The sequence below is a fragment of the Pseudochaenichthys georgianus genome, chromosome 1 (genome assembly GCF_902827115.2).
Source record: "Pseudochaenichthys georgianus chromosome 1, fPseGeo1.2, whole genome shotgun sequence".
In the NCBI taxonomy this organism is placed as follows: Eukaryota; Metazoa; Chordata; class Actinopteri; order Perciformes; family Channichthyidae; genus Pseudochaenichthys; species Pseudochaenichthys georgianus.
Window position 1 is genome coordinate 43154468 of NC_047503.1, and position 23875 is coordinate 43178342.

At 40.6% G+C, this 23875-nt stretch overlaps 1 protein-coding gene across 2 annotated transcripts in view; it reads left to right on the forward strand.

The window, feature by feature from the left end:
* The first annotated feature begins 707 nt into the window (after positions 1–707).
* The window catches only part of aplf (aprataxin and PNKP like factor), a 26490-nt gene continuing 3322 nt past the window's right edge, over positions 708–23875 (forward strand). Inside the window, exons 1-10 of one of the 2 annotated variants that reach the window (XM_034088267.2) lie at positions 708–793; positions 982–1133; positions 2597–2668; positions 5153–5316; positions 6222–6393; positions 8506–8653; positions 14546–15108; positions 15298–15566; positions 17414–17536; positions 18766–18812. In XM_034088267.2, coding sequence (XP_033944158.1) covers positions 1035–1133; positions 2597–2668; positions 5153–5316; positions 6222–6393; positions 8506–8653; positions 14546–15108; positions 15298–15566; positions 17414–17536; positions 18766–18812 — 1657 coding nt within the window. In that variant the 5' untranslated portion in view covers positions 708–793; positions 982–1034. The remainder of the gene's footprint in view (positions 794–981; positions 1134–2596; positions 2669–5152; positions 5317–6221; positions 6394–8505; positions 8654–14545; positions 15109–15297; positions 15567–17413; positions 17537–18765; positions 18813–23875) is intronic. The other variant, XM_071203732.1, reaches the window with a different exon arrangement.

Genomic DNA, 23875 nt, shown 5'->3' on the forward strand with positions numbered 1-23875 from the left:
TTACACACACACACACGTCGTGTGTTTTGATGAAGTGCGCATGCGTATAAAGGGTCATACATTCACCATACTCCGTGCTGAATCCTTACAATTTAACATGTTGTTGTTTATTGATGAATTATTCATCTGTAGAAAATAAATCAAAAGATGGTTTATCAACAAGTAAATATCAATCCTTAATTCGGCGTACATTTTATATACATTGGGTAAGTTTAGTTTATACAAATCGCAATTTATAATTTGATTCTCACGTCTTAAATACAGAAAATCCTCGTTCTTTATTGAAATAATTCAAAACAATGTTATTCGGTGAAACATGTTGGGAATACATTTACTCCACTATAATATGGCGGAAAAAGCTCCTTATTTCTTTCTATTCTGTCCTAATATCTGGCTACTCAAATCCAGTACGATGACCACAAGTGTAGAGGAAGAAGTGTGAACCAAATGAATAAGTTGAAATATTTATCAATACAAGAATGTAATGTCTGTTAAATGTATGCCGAATTAAATAGTTGTATTTATTGTTGATAACCCGTCTTTCTTTTACTTTTAAAATGCACAAATAATTCGCGAGTGAATGATAACATTTTAAATGGGATAAATCTGTATGGAGTTCGGTTCAAGTGTGTGCAGAAATCCAAAAGACAGAGGTCTACTGCGCAGACTCCTCAGAATCCCGGAAGTTTTGAATCCTGCAGCTAGAGTTGTAAATGCTTTCTGTGCTGTCGGTTTGATTGTGGAGTTTTTTATCCTGAGAGACAAATAACTATCCTGTTTTCCTTCACAACAGGTAGGCAGAAGTAAAAGTGTATTATTGGATGGCTTGTTGAGACCTTAGCTGACTACAGTCCATGCAACTGAATGAAACACAAGTTTTAGAAGCTGTTTACTTCCACTATTACTGTAAGTCCTGTGTAGCTTTTCAAAAACCCCTGAACTAAATGGTTGTTTGTTGTTTACTTATGTGTTATCAACCAGTGGCTCCAGTGAACTGGGGTGAAGCTCCCTCCAGTACCCGACCAGCGGTGCAGATGTCAGGCTTCGACCTGCTCCCGGTGGACGGTGGCAGCGGGGAACCAATCCACCTTCCTCCGGGGGAAACGGTGCTGGGCAGGGGGCCCTTACTGGGAGTGAGTCCTTTTAATGTATTACATTACATATTGATGACTACTTATTTGACGCTTTTTCAGAATCAGAATATCTTTATTCGGCCCACGGAGGGGAAATGTACATTTGTTACAGCAGAAAAGAGCCAAAGACAGCTTAATGTTAACTAAATGTTAGTTACCCAAAGCGACTCACATAATACTACTTTTGTTTTGGCTTGGTTTGGATACTTGCAGTACTCTTAAGAAACAGTGCACATTAATACATATTGCTGTAAATGCAGTGTGTTATTTTAACTCTAGTAAAACATTTGCACAACAGACTATTAACAGACACACGTTATATATCACCCATAAATTGGTCAAATTGACATTCAATAGTAAGTTTCAGTAGCTTCAAGTCAAAGAGAAAACTGCTAATCAACTCTGCAAATACTGACCAATATTCCTGCTTTCAATTTGTCCTGTTAATACTCTTTGCTAGTGTAATACTAGCGTGACTGAGTACCCATTTAAAATATTCCTGTACATGTGTTAGTGGGATGTAGTAAGTACTAAAATAGAATAGTGAATAGTTTGTTCTTTTTCTACCTTACAGCTATGGTTAATTCACAATTTAAGATTCAGGTTAATTACAGTGTATAGCAAAGCTGAAACTATGAATCTATTAGTTGATTGACAGCAAATAAATCAGCTACTATTTTGAGGGTTAAAGACCTTTTTCATGCAATGGTTTGTGTGTGTTCACTAAATAATGAGTAAAAACCATCTAATTGTCTATTGTATTCAGTAGTATTATAGCGGGAATACTTTTTTCGACTTCTTTTGCACTCAGCAGTAGCACTTGTAATTTCTGTAATCACGCTAACTGGTGAGATTTTAAATAAATATCTTTTTTAAAAAAACATGCTCCAAAAGAGTCAAACTAAAGAACCTGTCATCGCTGAGCTGCAGGTGTTCCTCTGAACCACTGGAGGACTCTGTCCCACCGGAACATGGAGGTGTAATTCCTGATCCGGTACAACATTGCCGTTGTAGCCCTGATTTGATCACAGCTCTCACCAAAAGGACAGATTTCCCAGCATGTTTTTTGTATTGCTTTTCTTTGTACACCTGTGTCTCTCAAATTTAAACATGGCCTGATTTCACTTCCATTACATACAAGGAGGGATGTTCTGTTATAAATAATAAAAAAACAAATGGAAAATCTGTAAATAAATTAAATAAATCAAAAATTCACGTATATTAATACTTTATTTACTGCATGAATGTTGAAGTTTTCTTTTTATACTAGTCTTTTATAAAAACTTAAAGTAACTAGGTGGTAGAAACACACACACTTATCCTCTGGGTACCATCACAGGTGTTATTCTTATAAAATACAGGTGAAATTACGGTAGTGGTCTGTATCTATCAGTTTATTTAAACATATCTAACTCCTTTTGGACTGAAGCGTCTCCTGTTTAATTAATGCTGTGTCGTCTCAGGTCAGTGATAAGAGAGTCTCCAGACTTCACGGGCTGCTGGAGAACCTGAACGGACAGCTGCGCCTCAAGCCGGTACGTCTTCGCACTAAACATAATCAATAACAACAATGAAACACCCCACTGCTCCTGCCTGTTTCACTCGTTTCACTTGTAGTTTAACGGTGACCCTTATTACAAAAGCTTTGTTTTTTAATATCAATTCTGTTAATGTCGCATAAATCACCGCCTCGTGTCTTAGTTCTTTATAATGTATTTTATTGTGTGAGATCAGTTTTTTAATGGATGCCTAATGCAAACATGTGAAACACTACAGATAATGTTTAGAGTAATCTGAAATTACTGAAATATAAAACTAGCAAAGCATGTAATGACACTACGGCTACAACTAACGATATTTTTAATTATCCATTAATCTGTTGATTATTTAATCGATTATTCAATTAAATGCTGGATAACTCCCATAGCAGTTTCTCAAAGAACAAAGTGAAGTCTTAAGATGCAGAAAATAATATTTAATAATTATATAACATTACATTGCATTGCATTTAGCTGACGCTTTTATCCAAAGCGACTTACAATAAAAAAGAGAAAAGCAGGAAATCTCCATATTTGAGAGGCTGCAGTTTTGAATGAAAACAAATCTGGCTATTATTTTTTAACTATCCATTTGTCAACAAATATTAGTGCTCCAGTTGACAACATTTCCGTGTTTATGTATCTGTTTAGCGCACTAGTTTCTGGTGGTGTTGTATTGGATTGCATTATTATTATTACTCAATGGTGTTTCTAGGATTTAGTTCCCATATTTCTTTCTTAAAAGAATGAAGAGGTTTTCATCCGGCAGATAGATCTAGAGGAAGGACCACATTTTGCCGATTCATTCAAGGAAATAAACGCACAATCTCTGAATGCACTTCACTTGCTTTCTGTCTTCCCTGTAATGGAAGGAAGATTCCTGTCCCTGCCATGAAGAGGGATTTTGTGTTTCAGCAGTAATGGCTGTCAATGATTGCCGAAAAGTCGCCACTTATTTGCTGTAAACACATGCCTCTGTGTCTTGTACCAGGAGGAAGTATTGATTCGTTCGAGTTCACATCGAGGTCTGTTTAGAAAAGATTATTCAGCGTTATATCCCACCGACATCTTCTGATTATCATTTCCTGAATTGACTTTAAGAGGCTGTTGATGCATCAACACGTCTCCAAATGTGAGTTGAATAATTAAACCTCAACAGTCACCACACTTCAGATGTTTTCTAATTGTGAGGAGAAATCAGTCGATCAATAAATTAGATCTTTTGATCCCAAGCTGGAAAAAAAACTATTCTTCACAGAGCATTAATTTTGGTAGTTAGTTATATTAAATACATGTTCTTACACAGATGAATTTCAGTTCATCAGGTTTGTTTCACATGTTATAACATAGGTGCAACAGGGAGGCAACTATTGTCATTTTCTTTGAGATATTTAGAAGCTTAAAGTGTCTCTACTGGGACATGTCTCCATGCTTTAATGTTCAAAAAGGTCTTTATTTCTCTCATACTGCCTGTGCTGCAGCACCTCTTTTCACCCTCTGTCTGAAACCAGAGCCCAGTCTGCTCTGATTGGTTAGCTGGCGGGATCTGTTATGATTGGTCAACGTCTTAAAGATGTCCCGCCCCTTACGGTACGTCCACACAGCAGCTTTTCAAAAATCTTGAAAATCTTGGAGCTGGGCGTGTCTGACAGCTTGGGGATTTTTTGCTAGCAACGCGACCAACAACCAATCACATGAATCTCCCGCCCCCGACATACGAAGCAAAAAACCCCGGGGATTTTATGCGAGCAATATATATATATATATATATATATATATAAAAACTCCCCAAACAGGCGAAAGCCTACCAGTTTCCCCCACTGTCTCTGCCACCTCCCTCCATGCCTGGTTCCTCCGGTTTGTATCCCGTTAATAGTTCTGGTCGTAAAGAACCGGGTGATTTGCTACCGTAATTTCTCGTTTGGAATATGAGGAAATGAACTGCGGTCTGGTTCTCCCTGCTTACACGCGGTTTCATTGGCTAGCGCTTCTACTGTCAGATTTGCATAAACGTGTTTGATTGGCTGGCGCTTCCAGCTCAGCTTCAAAAGTTGAACATTGCTCAACTTTTGAATCCTGGACATCCTGGAAATCTTTGCTTCGCTCCCCCACAATGCAGTTCGGCGAAAAGCGAGGCAAAGTGACGTCATCCCCATTCAAAGTCAATGGGCAGAGAAGCGTTGGAAGCGGTGGAAGATTCGTCTAAAGCTGCTGTGTGGACGTACCGTTAGTCTATCACGTACAATGTGTTGGAGCGCTAGCCAATATGAGCTTGAGTGTTGCATAGTGATGTTACAGAAGTAAACAAAGGAGCCCAATGGAGGCAGTGGGGGGAGTGTGTGGGAGAGAAACCTAAATAACACACTACAGGAAAGGGGAAACCCCAAAAGCATCATTTTAACTTTCCTCACCTTCAAATAATTTTAGTTTAGATAGCTGCTGGAGTTCATTGGTTCATCCTCTCACTGTTCCCCCCCTCAGACCCACCTGAACCCGTGCTTCGTTCAGTCGTTGCTGTCGGACGACCCTCGCCCTCTGCAGAGAGACGTCTGGCTCCCTCTTCAGGATGGAGATGTATTCTCGCTGATGCCGGGTCAGTTTATCTACAGGGTGGTGGCCGTGGGCGGAGGAGACCGCACTCCCAGGTACTTAAACATCTGAAACACGCTCAACGTCAAGAGATGAATCTTGTTTACGGCGATGTCCCCGTCTTCGTGGGTAATTAAACGGAGACGGAGGACGCTGCTCCTCTCTGTTTGATTACAGTCTTATCTTTTATCTTTGCACGGCAGAGATAGTGAGGTTCAGTTTAAGTGTTTTGTGTCGACTCAAATTAAAACCCAGCATTAAGGAGAAGATTGATTCATGCAGTCTTTGAGCTTCTGCAGTCTTTTATCTATGAGGTACCTTCCCTCGTGTTGTCCTGAAGATCTCTCTTTGAAGTTTAGATCAAGCACACAGGAAGAAGACACTCCAGAAGATGTCCGCGCTGTTCAGACCAGCCTCATCTTAAATTCATGAGAAACTGAAGGTCGCTTCAGAGCAACAGCATTAAGGCTCTCATTTCACATCATCCTTTCTCTCAGGAAAATCTCCGTTAGTTGTTAAGAAGTTTTAAAATGTTACACAAACGCACACATATATACAGCACCTTAGTGTATAAAGGTTATATAAGGTAACTTTATGAAACCCAAACCCAGTCTGCTCTGATTGGTTAGCTGGCCGGCTCTGTTGTGATTGGTCAACCGCAAAGAGATGTCCCGCCCCTTAGCCTATGGTGTACAATGTGTTGGAGCGCGAGCCAATAGAAGCGCAAGTGTTACAAATTGATGTCACTATGTTCCTGAAGTAAACAAAGGAGTCCAATCGAGGTGTTTCAGGCAGGAGGGGGAAAACCTATATAACACACGACAGGAAGGAAAAAGGAAAACCCCCATGAAGCAAAATAGGGACTCTTTAAACTAGTCTCCTTTGTGTCATTAATTCAGATTGCTACATTCACAAACATGAGGATGAATGTTTGATTTAAAGTATTGTTTTCTTCCCGTAGGAACAGTCAGATGTTTGAAGAAGCAGAAAAAGAAGAAGAGGAGGAGCGTCTTGTTTCTCCTGAGCCAGATGTGGAACCTCCTCCTGCTGTTGGACAGTCTCTTCCTCAGGAGGAGGCGACACCAGCAGCTCCGTCAGAACAGCAGGAAGCCGACAAAAGAAGTTTAACAAAGGTTTGTTCGAATCGCATCAAAGTCTTTATCAGCAGAGACGCAACAGAGCAGAAGTATATATTTGTGTAATGCTTAATTTATAGAGATGTTACACCGTATGTCAGACAAGACATGAACATACAGTATGCTACCCTCTCAAGGTAAGTATATGTAAGGAAAAAAGTAGAATTGGAACGGAACAAAAAATCGTTTCAATTATAGCCAATAAATATATTAAAATCATGTTCCAGAAGTAAACAGCGTGAGCAGCGGCTCGCCTGGTCTTCAACCTTCCTATAGTTCCCACACCACCCCGCTCCTCCGCTCCCTCCACTGGCTTCCGGTAACTGCTAGAATCCACTTCAAGACACTGGTACTTGCGTACCATGCTGCGAATGGATCTGGCCCTTCCTACATCCAGGACATGGTTAAACCGTACACCCCAGCGCGTGCTCTACGCTCTGCATCAGCCAAACGACTCGCTGCACCCTCGCTGCGAGGGGGACCCAAGTTCCCATCAGCAAAAACACGTGGGTTTGCTATCCTGGCTCCAAGATGGTGGAATGAGCTCCCCATTGACATCAGGACGGCAGAAAGCTTACACACCTTCCGGCGCCGACTGAAAACTCATCTCTTCCGACTCCACCTCGAGCGATAGAATTACTAACAAAGAACTGCTAACAGAGCACTTATATACTAATAAAGGACTGGCTTATCTATAGCCAGTTGAGTAGCACTTGAAATGCTTGGCTCTTTGAAACCTGATGTACTTTATGATTCTGTTTTCTTCAAGGTTGTGTCTTCCTGGTCGTATGTACTTATTGTAAGTCGCTTTGGATAAAAGCGTCAGCTAAATGCAATGTAATGTAAAAACAAACAGGGCCAAGGTTTGCTTTATATTCCTTAATGAATCAGTTAAGGGTGCAACTGTTAGATGTTCCTCATCAAGTCTTTGATCGATTGCTTTTATGATGAACGGTTAAATGTCTTACATTTTAATTGGATAAAACATCTAGCTAATAGAGACTGGTTTCTGGAAGTGAAGGGGAGATAGAAGCCATCTAGATCCTAAAGTGTATCTGAAGGAGAGGGAATAATAAACCACAACATGTAGTCGCTGTGTTGTGTTGTGGGGATGAAAGAACAACACTCAGCCGCAGCACTAGAGGACAATGATAGACATCTACGGCCAAGACAAACTTCTCCTCCATTTCCTAAACTCAATTTCATCCCGGGCCACATCAGCATTATGGTTGCACTCAAAGGGCCGGTTGTAATTTTAATTATATATAAATATACATTTAAGCAATAGCTCACGACAGGCCGTGGTGTATATGCTCATTATATCACAGCTAAGGGGCGTGGTTCGGCCCGACGCGAAGCGGTATACTGTTTTTCTCAGACGCGGAGGGATACTGACTTGTTGTGAAAAGTAACTTACGATTCTACCCGTGGTATACGCTCAGTATATCACGGCTAAGAACCAATCAGATTGCTTGATTTGACTTGTCCGTTTTATAAATGTAAATATATAATATATATGAAATAATGTATTCTATTACATTGTTGGCCCTGCATTGGATTATTATCAGTCCTGGTAATACCTTCCTAGATAACTACGTCTGAAAGCAGAAGTCTAGGGCAAATCATTGAAAGTAAATATTCAACAATTACACCACTTGTATTGTATATTATGTTCTTTGCAAGCTCTTGCGGGGCCACATAAAATTAGGTCGCGGGCCGGATTTGGCCCCCGGGCCTTGAGTTTGACACCCCTGATTGAACTAACCAGGGATTTCTGAACAGTTCCAAGATGTTCAACTAGAAATGCTCACAGCGGCACAAAAACAGTTTTAGTGTAATATCTTAAAAGAGGTCAGACACTGAGGTTGTCAAAATACATGGATTAACTGTAATTTATATTTCTACTTGTCTTAAACTGAGACTAACTGTGGCTTTTACCGGTTAAATGTCTCTGCAGGTCACATGGTTTATGATGACAGACCCACTGTGCTCCACTAAAGATCATTGTGTGGAAAGAAGGAATCACGTGTAGCTGGATCATCTTTACTGACTATGAGATAAACACACAGTTCACTGATGCTAAGTGCTTTCTGTTTTCCCTCTATAAAGGGAGATTCTGCTCAACCAAAAGAAGAAGAAGAAGACAAACAAAATGTCCTCTCTCCGTCTGTAACCAGGACAAGAGTTTTACCCGCCTGGATGATGGCGGCAGCAGCAGCTTCACAAAGCGCCTCCTCCTCCTCCTACATCCCCAAAGGTAACGAGTTCATGTCTTAAAGGTCTCTTCTACATCAACATGTGTCCCCTCTTCTTCGTGTCTCTTCTACATCAACATGTGTCCCCTCTTCCTCATGTCTCTTCTACATCAACATGTGTCCCCTCTTCTTCACGTCTCTTCTACATCAACATGTGTCCCCTCTTCTCCATGTCTCTTCTACATCAACATGTGTCCCCTCTTCTTCATGTCTCTTCTACATCAACATGTGTCCCCTCTTCTTCATGTCTCTTCTACATCGACATGTGTCCCCTCTTCTTCATGTCTCTTCTACATCGACATGTGTCCCCTCTTCTTTATGTCTCTTCTACATCAACATGTGTCCCCTCTTCTTCATGTCTCTTCTACATCAACATGTGTCCCCTCTTCTTCCTGTCTCTTCTACATCAACATGTGTCCCCTCTTCTTCATGTCTCTTCTACATCAACATGTGTCCCCTCTTCTTCATGTCTCTTCTACATCAACATGTGTCCCCTCTTCTTCACGTCTCTTCTACATCAACATGTGTCCCCTCTTCTCCATGTCTCTTCTACATCGACATGTGTCCCCTCTTCTTCATGTCTCTTCTACATCGACATGTGTCCCCTCTTCTTCATGTCTCTTCTACATCGACATGTGTCCCCTCTTCTTTATGTCTCTTCTACATCAACATGTGTCCCCTCTTCTTCATGTCTCTTCTACATCAACATGTGTCCCCTCTTCTTCCTGTCTCTTCTACATCAACATGTGTCCCCTCTTCTTCATGTCTCTTCTACATCAACATGTGTCCCCTCTTCTTCATGTCTCTTCTACATCAACATGTGTCCCCTCTTCTTCCTGTCTCTTCTACATCAACATGTGTCCCCTCTTCTTCATGTCTCTTCTACATCAACATGTGTCCCCTCTTCTTCATGTCTCTTCTACATCAACACGTGTCCCCTCTTCTTCATGTCTCTTCTACATCAACATGTGTCCCCTCTGCTCCATGTCTCTTCTACATCAACATGTGTCCCCTCTTCTCCATGTCTCTTCTACATCAACATGTGTCCCCTCTTCTTCATGTCTCTTCTACATCAACATGTGTCCCCTCTTCTTCATGTCTCTTCTACATCAACATGTGTCCCCTCTTCTTCATGTCTCTTCTACATCAACACGTGTCCCCTCTTCTTCATGTCTCTTCTACATCAACACGTGTCCCCTCTTCTTCATGTCTCTTCTACATCAACATGTGTCCCCTCTTCTTCATGTCTCTTCTACATCAACATGTGTCCCCTCTTCCTCATGTCTCTTCTACATCAACATGTGTCCCCTCTTCTCCATGTCTCTCCTACATCAACATGTGTCCCCTCTTCCTCATGTCTCTTCTACATCAACATGTGTCCCCTCTTCCTCATGTCTCTCCTACATCAACATGTGTCCCCTCTTCCTCATGTCTCTCCTACATCAACATGTGTCCCCTCTTCCTCATGTCTCTTCTACATCAACATGTGTCCCCTCTTCCTCATGTCTCTTCTACATCAACATGTGTCCCCTCTTCCTCATGTCTCTTCTACATCAACATGTGTCCCCTCTGTGGAAAGAGACTCTGAAAGTTTCAGGAACAAAGATTCTCTCTCTTTTTGATCCATTTCTATAAAAACCTGTCTGAAAACGAGCTGATCAGATTTTGGCCACTTTATGATGTCATAACGATGTGTTGTCTTGAGTAACCATTAGCCAATCAGCAACCAAGGTAACCCCCCCCCCCCCCTTATCACCTGAATCTCCTCCTAGAGCTCCATTGAGTTCTTTGTAACCAAATGTCTCAGAGGGGCGTGGGGAGGGGCTCCTTGTTTTCATCTAAAGTCACAGACAGAGAATCAGCACTTTGGAAACAGAGGGGATTGTGGGTAATACTGCAATGATCTGTTTGGTGTTTCAGCCAATCAGAGACAGGCTCTGTATATATCTGAGACCTGTGATATATTGATGAGAAATGGAGACCTTTAAGGACTTATTTCTTCATGTGTCTGTCCTCATTTTGAATACTTCAACCTGAACCAGCTAGATCTGTGAGTGTATCCTTGAATCAATACATTTACTTTCTTCTTCAAGCACTGGAAATGTCTTAAATGTCCGGAGCTTTAACAATAATTGTAAGGATATAAGATTATGTATATTTCTTATCCAGTCTTTTTCATTTTGGAGAGTACTATTGATGTTTGATTGAAGTTTACTCAGAAACTCAGACACAGAAACGTATTGATTGTTAAATCAGGCCCTTAACATGAGAAATGAAAAGGTTTTATTTATTACGGCGACCTTGAGAGCCTTGAAATGTTTCTAAATACAATTATTTATAAAGGCACCTTTCACCTAGTGGCTGAAATATATTACAGCATTACTACGTCGAAAACTGTTCCAATATAAATATTTCGTATATCAATATTTGAATAAGGTAGGACACTGGTTAATAATATTGTAGTGTGTTCAAGTAACCAAGGGATATAGTAGTTATCAAATAAGTATAAGATGTGCACAGTTATGATAAGTTGTTGTTGGGGGGAGAGACCGCCCCTTCCATGTGTGTGTGTGTACGGCGGGCATGAGGCGTGCATGACGGGACGAGTTGTGTTCGTATGTGGAAAAGTAATACTCAGTGCGGTGAGCGCTGGCTTTATTGCTACTGTATCCGTAGCAACCCACGAAATAGTTGGGACTGTGTACTAACGTCAGTAAAAAAGGTTTCCCCCTCAATTATTATTATTATTATTACTCATATTTAAAAAGCTGAACATGTCAAATCAAGTTAAATCAAATTAAATAATATCAAGTAGTATTATTAATCAGAGCAGACTGCACTTCAATAAACAGGCAGACATTGTAGCTTTTGCTTTCTTGTGATAACTCATCTCATAATCTCTCACAGAATAATTAACTTGTGAGCTGGAGATAACACGGGTCTACAGAGGATTTAGAAGGCTGTCAGGCATTAGTTAAAAAGCCTCAACATACCTTTCCTTTTTTTTCACAATGGGACTGTTTTAAAACACTTCAACGTCTTCAGCTCTAATCCCCTGAGTGTCTGAGGGAATGAGTGTCTGAGGGAATGAGGGTCTGTTTCCAGGTGATGTTGTCCAGGTGCACCTGAAAAAAAGCAGACCATCATTGACCTTAAATAACATCTAATCCAGTCTGAGGCGTCCCTTAATCATGATGACTGCTGGGATATATATTTTTTTTTTTACCTTTGTTTATTGGGTTTTTTCAACAGCATACAGTTATTCTATCAGCATGTATCAAAAGTATAAACAATTCTTCACTTTATAGAAAAATAGGTAGAGTAACAATATTAATACTGCTTGACACCAGGGCAAACACAATCCCACACAGACAGGAGAAACAGACAGACAGACAGACAGACATAGAAAAACAGACATAGAAAAAAAGGAATAATATATAAATAGAAAACCAGTCAGCTAACACAAAAATGTCAATAACAAACATAAATGTCAGTACAGCACCTCCTCCCCAAATGTATTTGAGGAGCGACTGCTGTGGCCGTTGATGAACTGACATAAACAAGAGACTGAATATGAGAGCAACATGGCAGCTAACCTTTCTCTGTATTTTACAATGATCTTTGATGACTAAAGGAGGACGGTAGATCCTCCACTCCCCTGAGCGTCTGCTGCTGTAATATTTACTCTGAAGGAAAGCAGATGCTCCGTGACTTCTTCTCGGCCTCCATTCTGCGCACTTAAAGAGACGAGTGTTCCTGGGAGAAGTGCAAAGATGGAAAAGATCCAGTTTCCTAAGGAGAAACTCGTGATGCTCTCAGTTTAGAAACATCAGTCTGCTTTCTTTCACTGAGACTTTTTCACTGATGTGCTCAAATCTAGAGTTTGACTTCGTTGAAACATGTTGGCTGTGATGGAAAGTAATTAAGTGGCTTTTCTTATGTACTTTGATTCCATACAAGTTTGTGTACTTGCTTAATTTATTTGAGTCATTCTAGTTATTTACTTAATTACTTACCGACTTACTGACTTTAGTTGGTTAGTTAGTTGCTTACTTTCTTACTTATCTACTAACCTACTATATTACTGACTTTCTTACTTACGGTAGTTATTTACCTACAAGTTACTGACTTAGTTAGATACTTACTTACTTACTTACTTACTTACTTACCTACTAACGTACTAACTTACTTACTTAAGTACTGACTGACCTACTTACTTAGTCAGTTAGTTACTTACTTAATTACTTACTTATGTCGCTTTTCGACTGCAGGACCTAGCACGGCTTAGTACGGTATGGTTAGGCCTTGGTTGGCCAGGCTCACTTTATGCTGAGTTTACATTACAGTTTACCAACTGGGGTAGTAACTATAGTAACGCAGTGTAGGCGGGGCGATCGGCTGTTCGGCGGGCGGAGCAACGCTGCGTAAAACTGCTGTGACGTCATCTTCAATGAGAGCCCCAGAAAAACAACACAGCCGTTAGCTGTTAGCACTCAGAGCTCACAGCTCCTCATATCTGTTCAGAAACTAGACAACATTTAAACAAGTACAAACCACAGACTGCCTGTGTCATGGTGAATACAGTCGCTGGTTAATTTATGTCTGTAGGCCGTTGTTGTGAGCATATACAACGTTAGCTTAGCATGATCGATCCGATCTCTATTCAGAAAACACGCATTTTAAAAGGTTTTTCGCCTGCCGTCTTTCTGCAGGCCGGTATCAGTATGTTGTTACTTCGGTATCATTTTGAAACGTGTATTACAATTAAATCACGGTCAAATATGTTCATTTTGTTGTGGTTGTAGCTAGGGCTGCTCGATTATGGCAGAAATCATAATCTCGATTATTTGGGTCAATAATTGATATCACGATTATTAAAAACGATTATCCATTTACTTTGAAAACATCAATTTATTGGAGAATTTTTTTTGAACAGTATGTTTTTATCAGTTTACCCTGAACTTTAAGTATAATTCAACATAAAGAAAAAAAGTAATAAAAAAAATAAAGTAATAATAATAATAAAAAAATATTCGTTTTATTTCGATTACGTTGTTTTCGTAATCGTTGCAAGCCATAATCCTAATTGCGATTAAAATACGATTAATTGAGCAGCCCTAGTTGTAGCCCCCTTGCCAGCGATTCTCTCGGACCATTCAGCAGTCGTGAGTGTTTACGTCACTCGGTTAGCATACTCAGCCCGGTTGTTGGCCCGGTAAGAACCTCGATTTTGGAGGGCCAGAAAAAGGTGAAAAAGTAGCCCTGAGCCGGAACTACCCCTAGTGGAAAAGCGCCATTAGAGACTGACTTACTTTCTTGTTTGCCTACTTACCTACTAAATTACTAACTTACTAACTTACTTAAGTACTTACTAACCACCTTACTTAGTCAGTTAGTAAGTTACTCTACTTTCTTATTTACCTACTTGCCTACTAAATTAGGTACTTAGTTAGTTAGCTACTTACCTACTATATTACTTAGTTACTTATCTACTTACCTTCTAAATTACTTAATTAGTTACTTACTTACCTACTAAATGACTCACTTACTTAGCTACCTATTTTAAATGAAAAGCTTTGTCTTTTATTATGTCTTGTGATCTCTTCACAAAATGAGTGTTGAGTTGTGTGTGGAAACAATTTCACCAAGAGAACATTTATCCTGTTCAATATTGTTTTCCATATTCAGTATTTCACAATATTCAAAGATCAGAGACAAGTCTTTGATAAAAGATTAAAAAAGATAAAGTTACAAACAGATGTATTGGTTATTGTACTCCTATCAACGTTGCTGTTTTTAACATTGAAGGCCACTACATTTTTCGTGCATTTCTGTGAAAAACAAGTTAATCAAAAACAACTTTTGTATTTTCTCCTCCATTTACGTTGAATCAGCTTTAAAGAGAAGTAAAGGACCTTCAACCAGCACTAAAGGACCTTCAACCAGCTCTGAAGGACCTTCAACCAGCTCTGAAGGACCTTCAACCAGCACCAAAGGACCTTCAACCAGCACTAAAGGACCTTCAACCAGCTCTGAAGGACCTTCAACCAGCTCTGAAGGACCTTCAACCAGCACTAAAGGACCTTCAACCAGCACTAAAGGACCTTCAACCAGCACTAAAGGACCTTCAACCAGCTCTGAAGGACCTTCAACCAGCACCAAAGGACCTTCAACCAGCACTAAAGGACCTTCAACCAGCTCTGAAGGACCTTCAACCAGCACCAAAGGACCTTCAACCAGCACTAAAGGACCTTCAACCAGCACTAAAGGACCTTCAACCAGCACTAAAGGACCTTCAACCAGCTCTGAAGGACCTTCAACCAGCACTAAACCAGCAAAACAGGCCACGCCCACCAAGACCTCCTCATCTGAAGAGGAGCTCAGCGAGGAGGAATTGCCGAAGAAGAGAAGGAGGAAGATGAGTGATGAACAGCAGGAAGCCACTCAGTCTAAAACAGTTGAGTTATTAGCGAGTACATGTGGTTATTGAAGTTTTTTTACTGCCCTTTGTGTTTGTTTTATCCCATTAATGTATTCATTGTTAATCCAAATAAGACTTACTCTCAGTCTTGAAATGTAAATGATCTACCTTATATGCTTTACACTTCACGAGGGACAATACGTTTACGTCTTTGTCCGTTCTCAGGATGTTCCTTCAGAGCAGCCTTCAGGTCGTCTTCAGAGCGAATCCAACAGATCTGGGATCAGCGACGAGTCTGACGGCTTCCCTACGGAGGAGGACGAGGAGGAGGAGGAAGGAGGAGCAGGAACATCTGCAGCAAACACCGAAACACAGACGAGTAAAATCAGTCAATCTGAGGACGAGGAGAAGAAGATCAAGAATGGACGACAGCAGACTAAGCGAGCAGATGCCAGACTCAGGACGCCGTGTCCGTACGGGAAGAACTGCTACAGGTAAACTGAGAATCAGCACAACAGCTGAGCTTCTTTCGAGCCCGAACAGAGAGATGTGAGAAGGGGATAAACATGAAACAAGGAACACATGAAATAAAACTTCTCTGAGATCTCTCTCTGCTTTTAGCCTCGAGAGATCCTGCGTCTTCAAGATAAGATAAAGAGTCGTCCAAAAACAGCTAAAAAATAATTCTGTTTTCACAAAGTAAAGAAAATAATCTCACGGATTTACAAAGCTCCTAAACTAACGACATTCCCTGTAATCAGTCAAAACGTTGTCGTTCACAGGATGACGAATCGGCCAAGTGTAGAGTCAACCAAATCCCCCCCAAAAGTACACATCTCAAGTTTTTTAATTATCATTTTTTCAAAGCTCTGGCCCTAAAAAACTGATCTTAATCGCGACAAAATAAACACAAAACTGTCTTCATGGATGAGATAAGATACGAGGTACTTTATTGATAAAAAATTGGGACATTTTTGCATTGCAGCAGCATGAAGAACAACAAAACAAAACAAGGCATTGCACATAAGAAGAAATTAAAGAGTAGAAATCAACAATACTAGAATTTAAACATCTCGAGAGACAATTAAAACAGCATTAAAAAGTAGAAAATATACACAAATCGATCAACTCTGACAATAAAACACTAGTGAAGGGCTTTAGACACAATATGGGCGACTGTGGCTGCGAGGGGGTGCGGTCGTCTTTCAACCAGAAGGTCGTGGGTTCGATCCCAGCCCGTGCAGCCAACATGTCGATGTATCCTTGGGCAAGATACTTAACCCTGAGTTGCTCCCGATGGCCAACGGTGTGTGAATGTTAGGTCCTAGAGTAAGACTGCTCTGTATGAATGGGTGAACGACATGTATGTAAAGCGCTTGCAGGGGTCGTAAAGACTGGATAAAGCGCTATATAAGTCCAGTCCATTTACCAATATAAAGCAGGATGTTATTTACATGAAGAGTGTAGGGAATGGAATATTAAATGTAATGTATACAACAAGCAAGATGGAGACCGGTGTGATGGGGGACAAACCTTTCGTGTTTATCAAATATTTTAGTGTTATTGTTACTATTATTATTGTCTTGTGGTTTTTGCAACTTATATATAGAGAGAGATAATATATATATGGAGAATATATTCCATAAATATCTCTAGAAATGCTAATTCTAATTTGTTACACGACCTGTTTGCCTTTCTTAAAAAATAAGTGCTCCATATTTGGAGGAAAACACAAATGGTCATCCTCGAACTGGACAGCTGAACCTTGTATGTAGGCGTGTGGTGCAGTGGGTTGTGCGCTGATGTTCAAATCAGGGGGGCACAGGTTCAAACCCCACTGCAGTCAGCATGTCGTTGTGTCCCTGAGACACCTCACCCCAAAGTGCTCCTGTGGGGGTTGTCCACAGTATTGAGTATGTAAGTCGCTTTGGATAAAAGCGTCTAACAAGTGACATGTAATGTAATATATCCTCTGCCTCCGTGTGAATGTGTGTGAATGCTGACTTGTATATAATAATAATAATATGACACTTATATAGCACTTTTCTAGAAACTCATAGATGCTTGTGTAAAGCGCTTTGAGGGGTTGTAAAGACTCGAACAAAGCTATATGAATGCAATCTATTTACCACCACAGTATGTAGCTCTAAAGGAACATTTTGCCCCAGTTTGTGGTTTAAATTCTCCAAAATGTCAGTGTTTGGTCCTTTTTTAATAAAAATGCACATCCTGTAACGAGGGACACGCAGCAGATTGGAAACACGCTGTTCAAATGTTCAATGTGCAGACTCTCCATTATGTTTCTCAAGACCTCTCGTCACCTTCCTGTTTGTTTCTGCAGGAAGAACCCGATGCATTTCCAGGAGAGCAGCCACCCCGGGGACACCGACAACGAGGAAGAGGAGGAAGATGAGACGCAGGAGGAAGACTTACCCGAGTGTCCTTTTGGCACCGACTGCTACAGGTGAGAAATAACAGCATGGACTATAAAAGGAGGGATTTAAAGGCACGATGGGAAACCTGATGAAGCTGATATTAATGGAACAACATTACAAGATGCTCCTTAATAGTGCAAGAGGACAAGCAGAAGAAGAGCGCTGTGTCAGAGGTCGAGCTGCACAATGAATCTAAACAAAATCACAAAATCGACTAACACAATATCCAAATTACAGAAAGCGCAATAAAGGCAAAATATATCTAAATATTATTCTGAAATAATGATTGTGGTGCTCCAGATCCTCCATCCAAAATCAAACCATGACCATTTTATTTTATATTTCCCAATGACAATGTGAATCCATCGTCATCATCTTATCTGGAGCCGTATTATAATTAATGTTTAATAAATGGTAATTTTTTTCAAATGTTGTTAATAATATCACAATTGCAATAAAGAGTTAAAATAATCACAATTCAGTAAATTTTTCCAAATGTGCAACCCTACTCTGGAGGATGTATTTCAGAGTAAAACACACACACGTCACACACACACGTCCCACACACGTCCCACACACACGTCACACACACACGTCACACACACACGTCCCACACACGTCCCACACACACGTCACACACACACGTCCCACACACACGTCACACACGTCCCACAGACACACATCCCACAGACAAGTCATTTTAATCAGGGGGTGCGGTAAATTGTCAATGGGGGGAGGGGGGGTGCTCGTGATTTGTCAACGGAGGGGGGGTAGCCTCGCTGCGGGGACACGGTGGACCTCCGTCGCCTGTCAGCGCAACTTCAATAATGACGTTTAAAAACACATTACAGGCGGTGCCGGCCGTAATGTGATTCTCCAGATTCTAGGGGGTGCACCCCTACTTCCCGCAGCTATGCACACACGTCCCACACACACACACACACGTCCCACACACACACCCACACACACACGTCCCACACACACACACACACCTCCCACACACACCCACATCCCACACACACACACACACGTCCCACACACACACCCACGTCCCACACACACCCACGTCCCACACACACTTCCCATGTATAACATTTTGTTAACCCTAACCCTAACAATAGGCTAAAAAAATGCATTAAAAAATCCGTCTGTTTCACAATGACTTTTTAATGACTGAGAAAACGTAATTTATTTTTGCCATAGTTCTTCTTTTAAGAAAACACCGTGACGCTGACTTTGCCTTTTTGTTCCCCGACAGGAAAAATCCTCTTCACAGGAAAGAATACAAACACACAAAGAAGCCAGGTAGGATGTTTCACCGTCTTTATTCTTTTCAAATGTAATTGAATAAATGAGTCTGCTCTGGACTAACACAATACATTTCAATAGCAAAAATAGTTCTCCATGCAAGGTGACGAGAGCTTCTTTAAAAGTCATTACCTCAGGTATTATACATATGTGATAGCCTTTAAAATGGCTTAGTTATTTAACATATTCTCTTGTTGTAGTATATTAGGTAATTTTAATGAATAATAGGGCAGACATGTTTGAATATGATTAATTCGTTTGTTTGATCGTAAGATTCTGCTCATCTTCAGGTCCATATCAGTGTGTAGTGTCTCTACTTTAAAGAGTCCTCTCCTGCTGATGTTCAGGTGTATATCAGTGTGTAGTGTCTCTACTTTAAAGAGTCCTCTCCTGCTGATGTTCAGGTGTATATCAGTATGTAGTGTCTCTACTTTAAAGAGTCCTCTCCTGCTGATGTTCAGGTGTATATCAGTATGTAGTGTCTCTACTTTAAAGAGTCCTCTCCTGCTGATGTTCAGGTGTATATCAGTATGTAGTGTCTCTACTTTAAAGAGTCCTCTCCTGCTGATGTTCAGGTGTATATCAGTATGTAGTGTCTCTACTTTAAAGAGTCCTCTCCTGCTGATGTTCAGGTGTATATCAGTATGGAGTGTCTCTACTTTAAAGAGTCCTCTCCTGCTGATGTTCAGGTGTATATCGGTATGTAGTGTCTCTACTTTAAAGAGTCCTCTCCTGCTGATGTTCAGGTGTATATCAGTATGTAGTGTCTCTACTTTAAAGAGTCCTCTCCTGCTGATGTTCAGGTGTATATCAGTATGTAGTGTCTCTACTTTAAAGAGTCCTCTCCTGCTGATGTTCAGGTGTATATCGGTATGTAGTGTCTCTACTTTAAAGAGTCCTCTCCTGTTGATATTCAGGTGTATATCAGTATGTAGTGTCTCTACTTTAAAGAGTCCTCTCCTGCTGATGTTCAGGTGTATATCAGTATGTAGTGTCTCTACTTTAAAGAGTCCTCTCCTGCTGATGTTCAGGTGTATATCAGTATGTAGTGTCTCTACTTTAAAGAGTCCTCTCCTGCTGATGTTCAGGTGTATATCAGTATGTAGTGTCTCTACTTTAAAGAGTCCTCTCCTGCTGATGTTCAGGTGTATATCAGTGTGTAGTGTCTCTACTTTAAAGAGTCCTCTCCTGCTGATGTTCAGGTGTATATCAGTATGTAGTGTCTCTACTTTAAAGAGTCCTCTCCTGCTGATGTTCAGGTGTATATCAGTATGTAGTGTCTCTACTTTAAAGAGTCCTCTCCTGCTGATGTTCAGGTGTATATCAGTATGTAGTGTCTCTACTTTAAAGAGTCCTCTCCTGCTGATGTTCAGGTGTATATCAGTATGTAGTGTCTCTACTTTAAAGAGTCCTCTCCTGCTGATGTTCAGGTGTATATCAGTATGTAGTGTCTCTACTTTAAAGAGTCCTCTCCTGCTGATGTTCAGGTGTATATCAGTATGTAGTGTCTCTACTTTAAAGAGTCCTCTCCTGCTGATGTCCAGGTGTATATCAGTATGTAGTGTCTCTACTTTAAAGAGTCCTCTCCTGTTGATATTCAGGTGTATATCAGTATGTAGTGTCTCTACTTTAAAGAGTCCTCTCCTGCTGATGTTCAGGTGTATATCAGTATGTAGTGTCTCTACTTTAAAGAGTCCTCTCCTGCTGATGTTCAGGTGTATATCAGTATGTAGTGTCTCTACTTTAAAGAGTCCTCTCCTGCTGATGTTCAGGTGTATATCAGTATGTAGTGTCTCTACTTTAAAGAGTCCTCTCCTGCTGATGTTCAGGTGTATATCAGTATGTAGTGTCTCTACTTTAAAGAGTCCTCTCCTGCTGATGTTCAGGTGTATATCAGTATGTAGTGTCTCTACTTTAAAGAGTCCTCTCCTGCTGATGTCCAGGTGTATATCAGTATGTAGTGTCTCTACTTTAAAGAGTCCTCTCCTGCTGATGTTCAGGTGTATATCAGTATGTAGTGTCTCTACTTTAAAGAGTCCTCACCTGCTGGTGTTCAGGTGTATATCAGTATGTAGTGTCTCTACTTTAAAGAGTCCTTTCCTGCTGATGTTCAGGTGTATATCAGTATGTAGTGTCTCTACTTTAAAGAGTCCTCTCCTGCTGATGTTCAGGTGTATATCAGTATGTAGTGTCTCTACTTTAAAGAGTCCTCTCCTGCTGATGTTCAGGTGTATATCAGTATGTAGTGTCTCTACTTTAAAGAGTCCTCTCCTGCTGATGTTCAGGTGTATATCAGTATGTAGTGTCTCTACTTTAAAGAGTCCTCTCCTGCTGATGTTCAGGTGTATATCAGTGTGTAGTGTCTCTACTTTAAAGAGTCCTCTCCTGCTGATGTTCAGGTGTATATCAGTATGTAGTGTCTCTACTTTAAAGAGTCCTCTCCTGCTGATGTTCAGGTGTATATCAGTATGTAGTGTCTCTACTTTAAAGAGTCCTCTCCTGCTGATGTTCAGGTGTATATCAGTATGTAGTGTCTCTACTTTAAAGAGTCCTCTCCTGCTGATGTTCAGGTGTATATCAGTATGTAGTGTCTCTACTTTAAAGAGTCCTCTCCTGCTGATGTTCAGGTGTATATCAGTATGTAGTGTCTCTACTTTAAAGAGTCCTCTCCTGCTGATGTTCAGGTGTATATCAGTATGTAGTGTCTCTACATGTCTCCATGCTTTAATGTTCAAAAAGCTCTTTATTGCTCTCATACTGCCTGTGCTGCAGCACCTCTTTTCACCCTCTGTCTGAAACCAGAGCCCAGTCTGCTCTGATTGGTTAGCTGGCCAGCTCTGTTGTGATTGGTCAACCATTAGAGATGTCCCGCCCCTTAGCCTAAATAATTGCGATCACAATTTATCCCACTAATCATCAAAATGTCCTTGAAACCCTAATATGTCACTATGGCACATACTGGGATCACTGTACCAAAGAAACTATTGTTTTTATTGCATTGGAAACATTATTGTATTGAAAAATAAAAATAAAACAAACTTAAAGGTCACCTATCGTGCTATTTTTAAGCAATAGCATAGGTCTCAGATATATCAAAAATATATTAAAAACATGTCTATGAAGTGTTTTACTCAAAATACCAAACAGGTCACCCGTTCTAGCCATGCCTCATATCCCTCCATTTCACTTCCTGTTTCAAAAGTGCTGATTTGGGTAGAAAGCTTTAAAAAAAATAAAAAAGTGATTTATAAAAAGGAGGGGTCTGAGCTCATGCGGGACCCGGCAGCTACTGTCTAAACTAAATGCTGCCGTGATGAAACGCCATATCATGGATTATCAAGGATCTGAAACAGTCTGGAGCTCAAAGGCTTTCTCTCTTGCCGGTTATACCACAAGGTGAGTTCCTTTGTACTTCCTGCTTCTTCACACACATGCTCTCCAGTACAGGTTAGCTCTGAGTGTTAGCGATGCTAATGTAAACACCGACCATATTACGTCCAAAACAGTCGGGCATTGTTTCTGATAGCAACGTTTCTGATAGGGCCGTGGGTCCACATTTCAGATGTTACGTCATATCGGACGCAAATCTGGATCAGCTCCGTTGTTCCCCGTTTTTAGAGATTTGGGTACGGAGGAAAAGAGAGGGGGTTTTATTTTCTGACGCTGCGTGAGTTCCCTGACGCACCGGGGACACATGTTGATGTATAAAAGACATCAAAAAGTGAATTTTGCATGATAGGTCCCCTTTAAATAAGGTCGTCATAGATCATGACCCCCTGCTTCAAATAAAAGATCAGTAAATAATACAGATTAGCAGCATTGTGAGAGTCTGTTCTTTCTTACATGATCATTTCATGATGTTTTCAGTTAAAAAACAAATCTGGCCTCTTTTCCCACTTTTCTATCAGGATTTTAACTTGAAAGCGAGCTCAGGATTTCCACAATCATCCCAATAATGGAAACTCACCACAATCTACTTATTGTGAGTGTTTATTATTGCGACGTACATCAGTAGAATGATATACTGAACTGAATGTGCACGTTTTTCAAAACACAAAATGACAGCTATCAAAAGCAAAGACTAAAAGGGATTAGCAACCAACTCATAGCCTGAAGAAGAAGAGGCATCACACACACACACACACACACACACACACACACACACACACACACACACACACACACACACACACACACACACACACACACACACACACACACACACACACACACGCGTCATCAAATCTGATCAGGATATATAAACTCACAGTGGCCCATTGATTTATTTTTTTTGTTAGCAGCCTCTATAATGTAATCAAGAGCCTTTTCGAACATATCCCCCCCCCCCTTTTTCTGACCCCTCAAACACACACACATACCACACACACACACACACACACACACACACACACACACACACACACACACACACACACACACACACCATTGACTAACCGAACCTCTCTCAACTGATTTGAAACGCGTCTCTCCTCGGCAGCGTTTGCATTTTGAGGCCTTCAGTTGACATTTACTTAACGCTTATTTACGGACGACTCCCTCGACAATCTCTTGTGATTTAAGACGCCTCCGTGTCTCAACCTCAAGAGACCGTAACAATTACGCCTCCAATTCTTTCTTTCTTCCACACTGCTGTCCTTTCACCGATGTAGAAAGATGTTGATGACTACTGAAGGAAATGCAGTAGAAATCATGTCACTAGGGGCCCTGTTGGTATGCTGGGTCTCTTATGAAGATTATTATTAAAACTAGAAAGCCATTCGTGAGAGCAAACCTCTGCCTCGGCTGCACATCCTCATTCCTTCTTTTAATGAACAAATAATGGGTTTGCTGCATTAAAAAACACATTTACGTTTAAACAATAATTAGATGTATGTTTGCAAAATGTCTATCTTTCAAGTGAACACATTATGAAAATGCTCCGTTGAAAAATGTAATGGATTTGATAATAATGCATATCTTTCAAAGTCAAAGTCAGCTTTATTGTCAAAATGTCTACATGTGTTATACATACAGAAATATCGAGATGCCGTTTCCACACT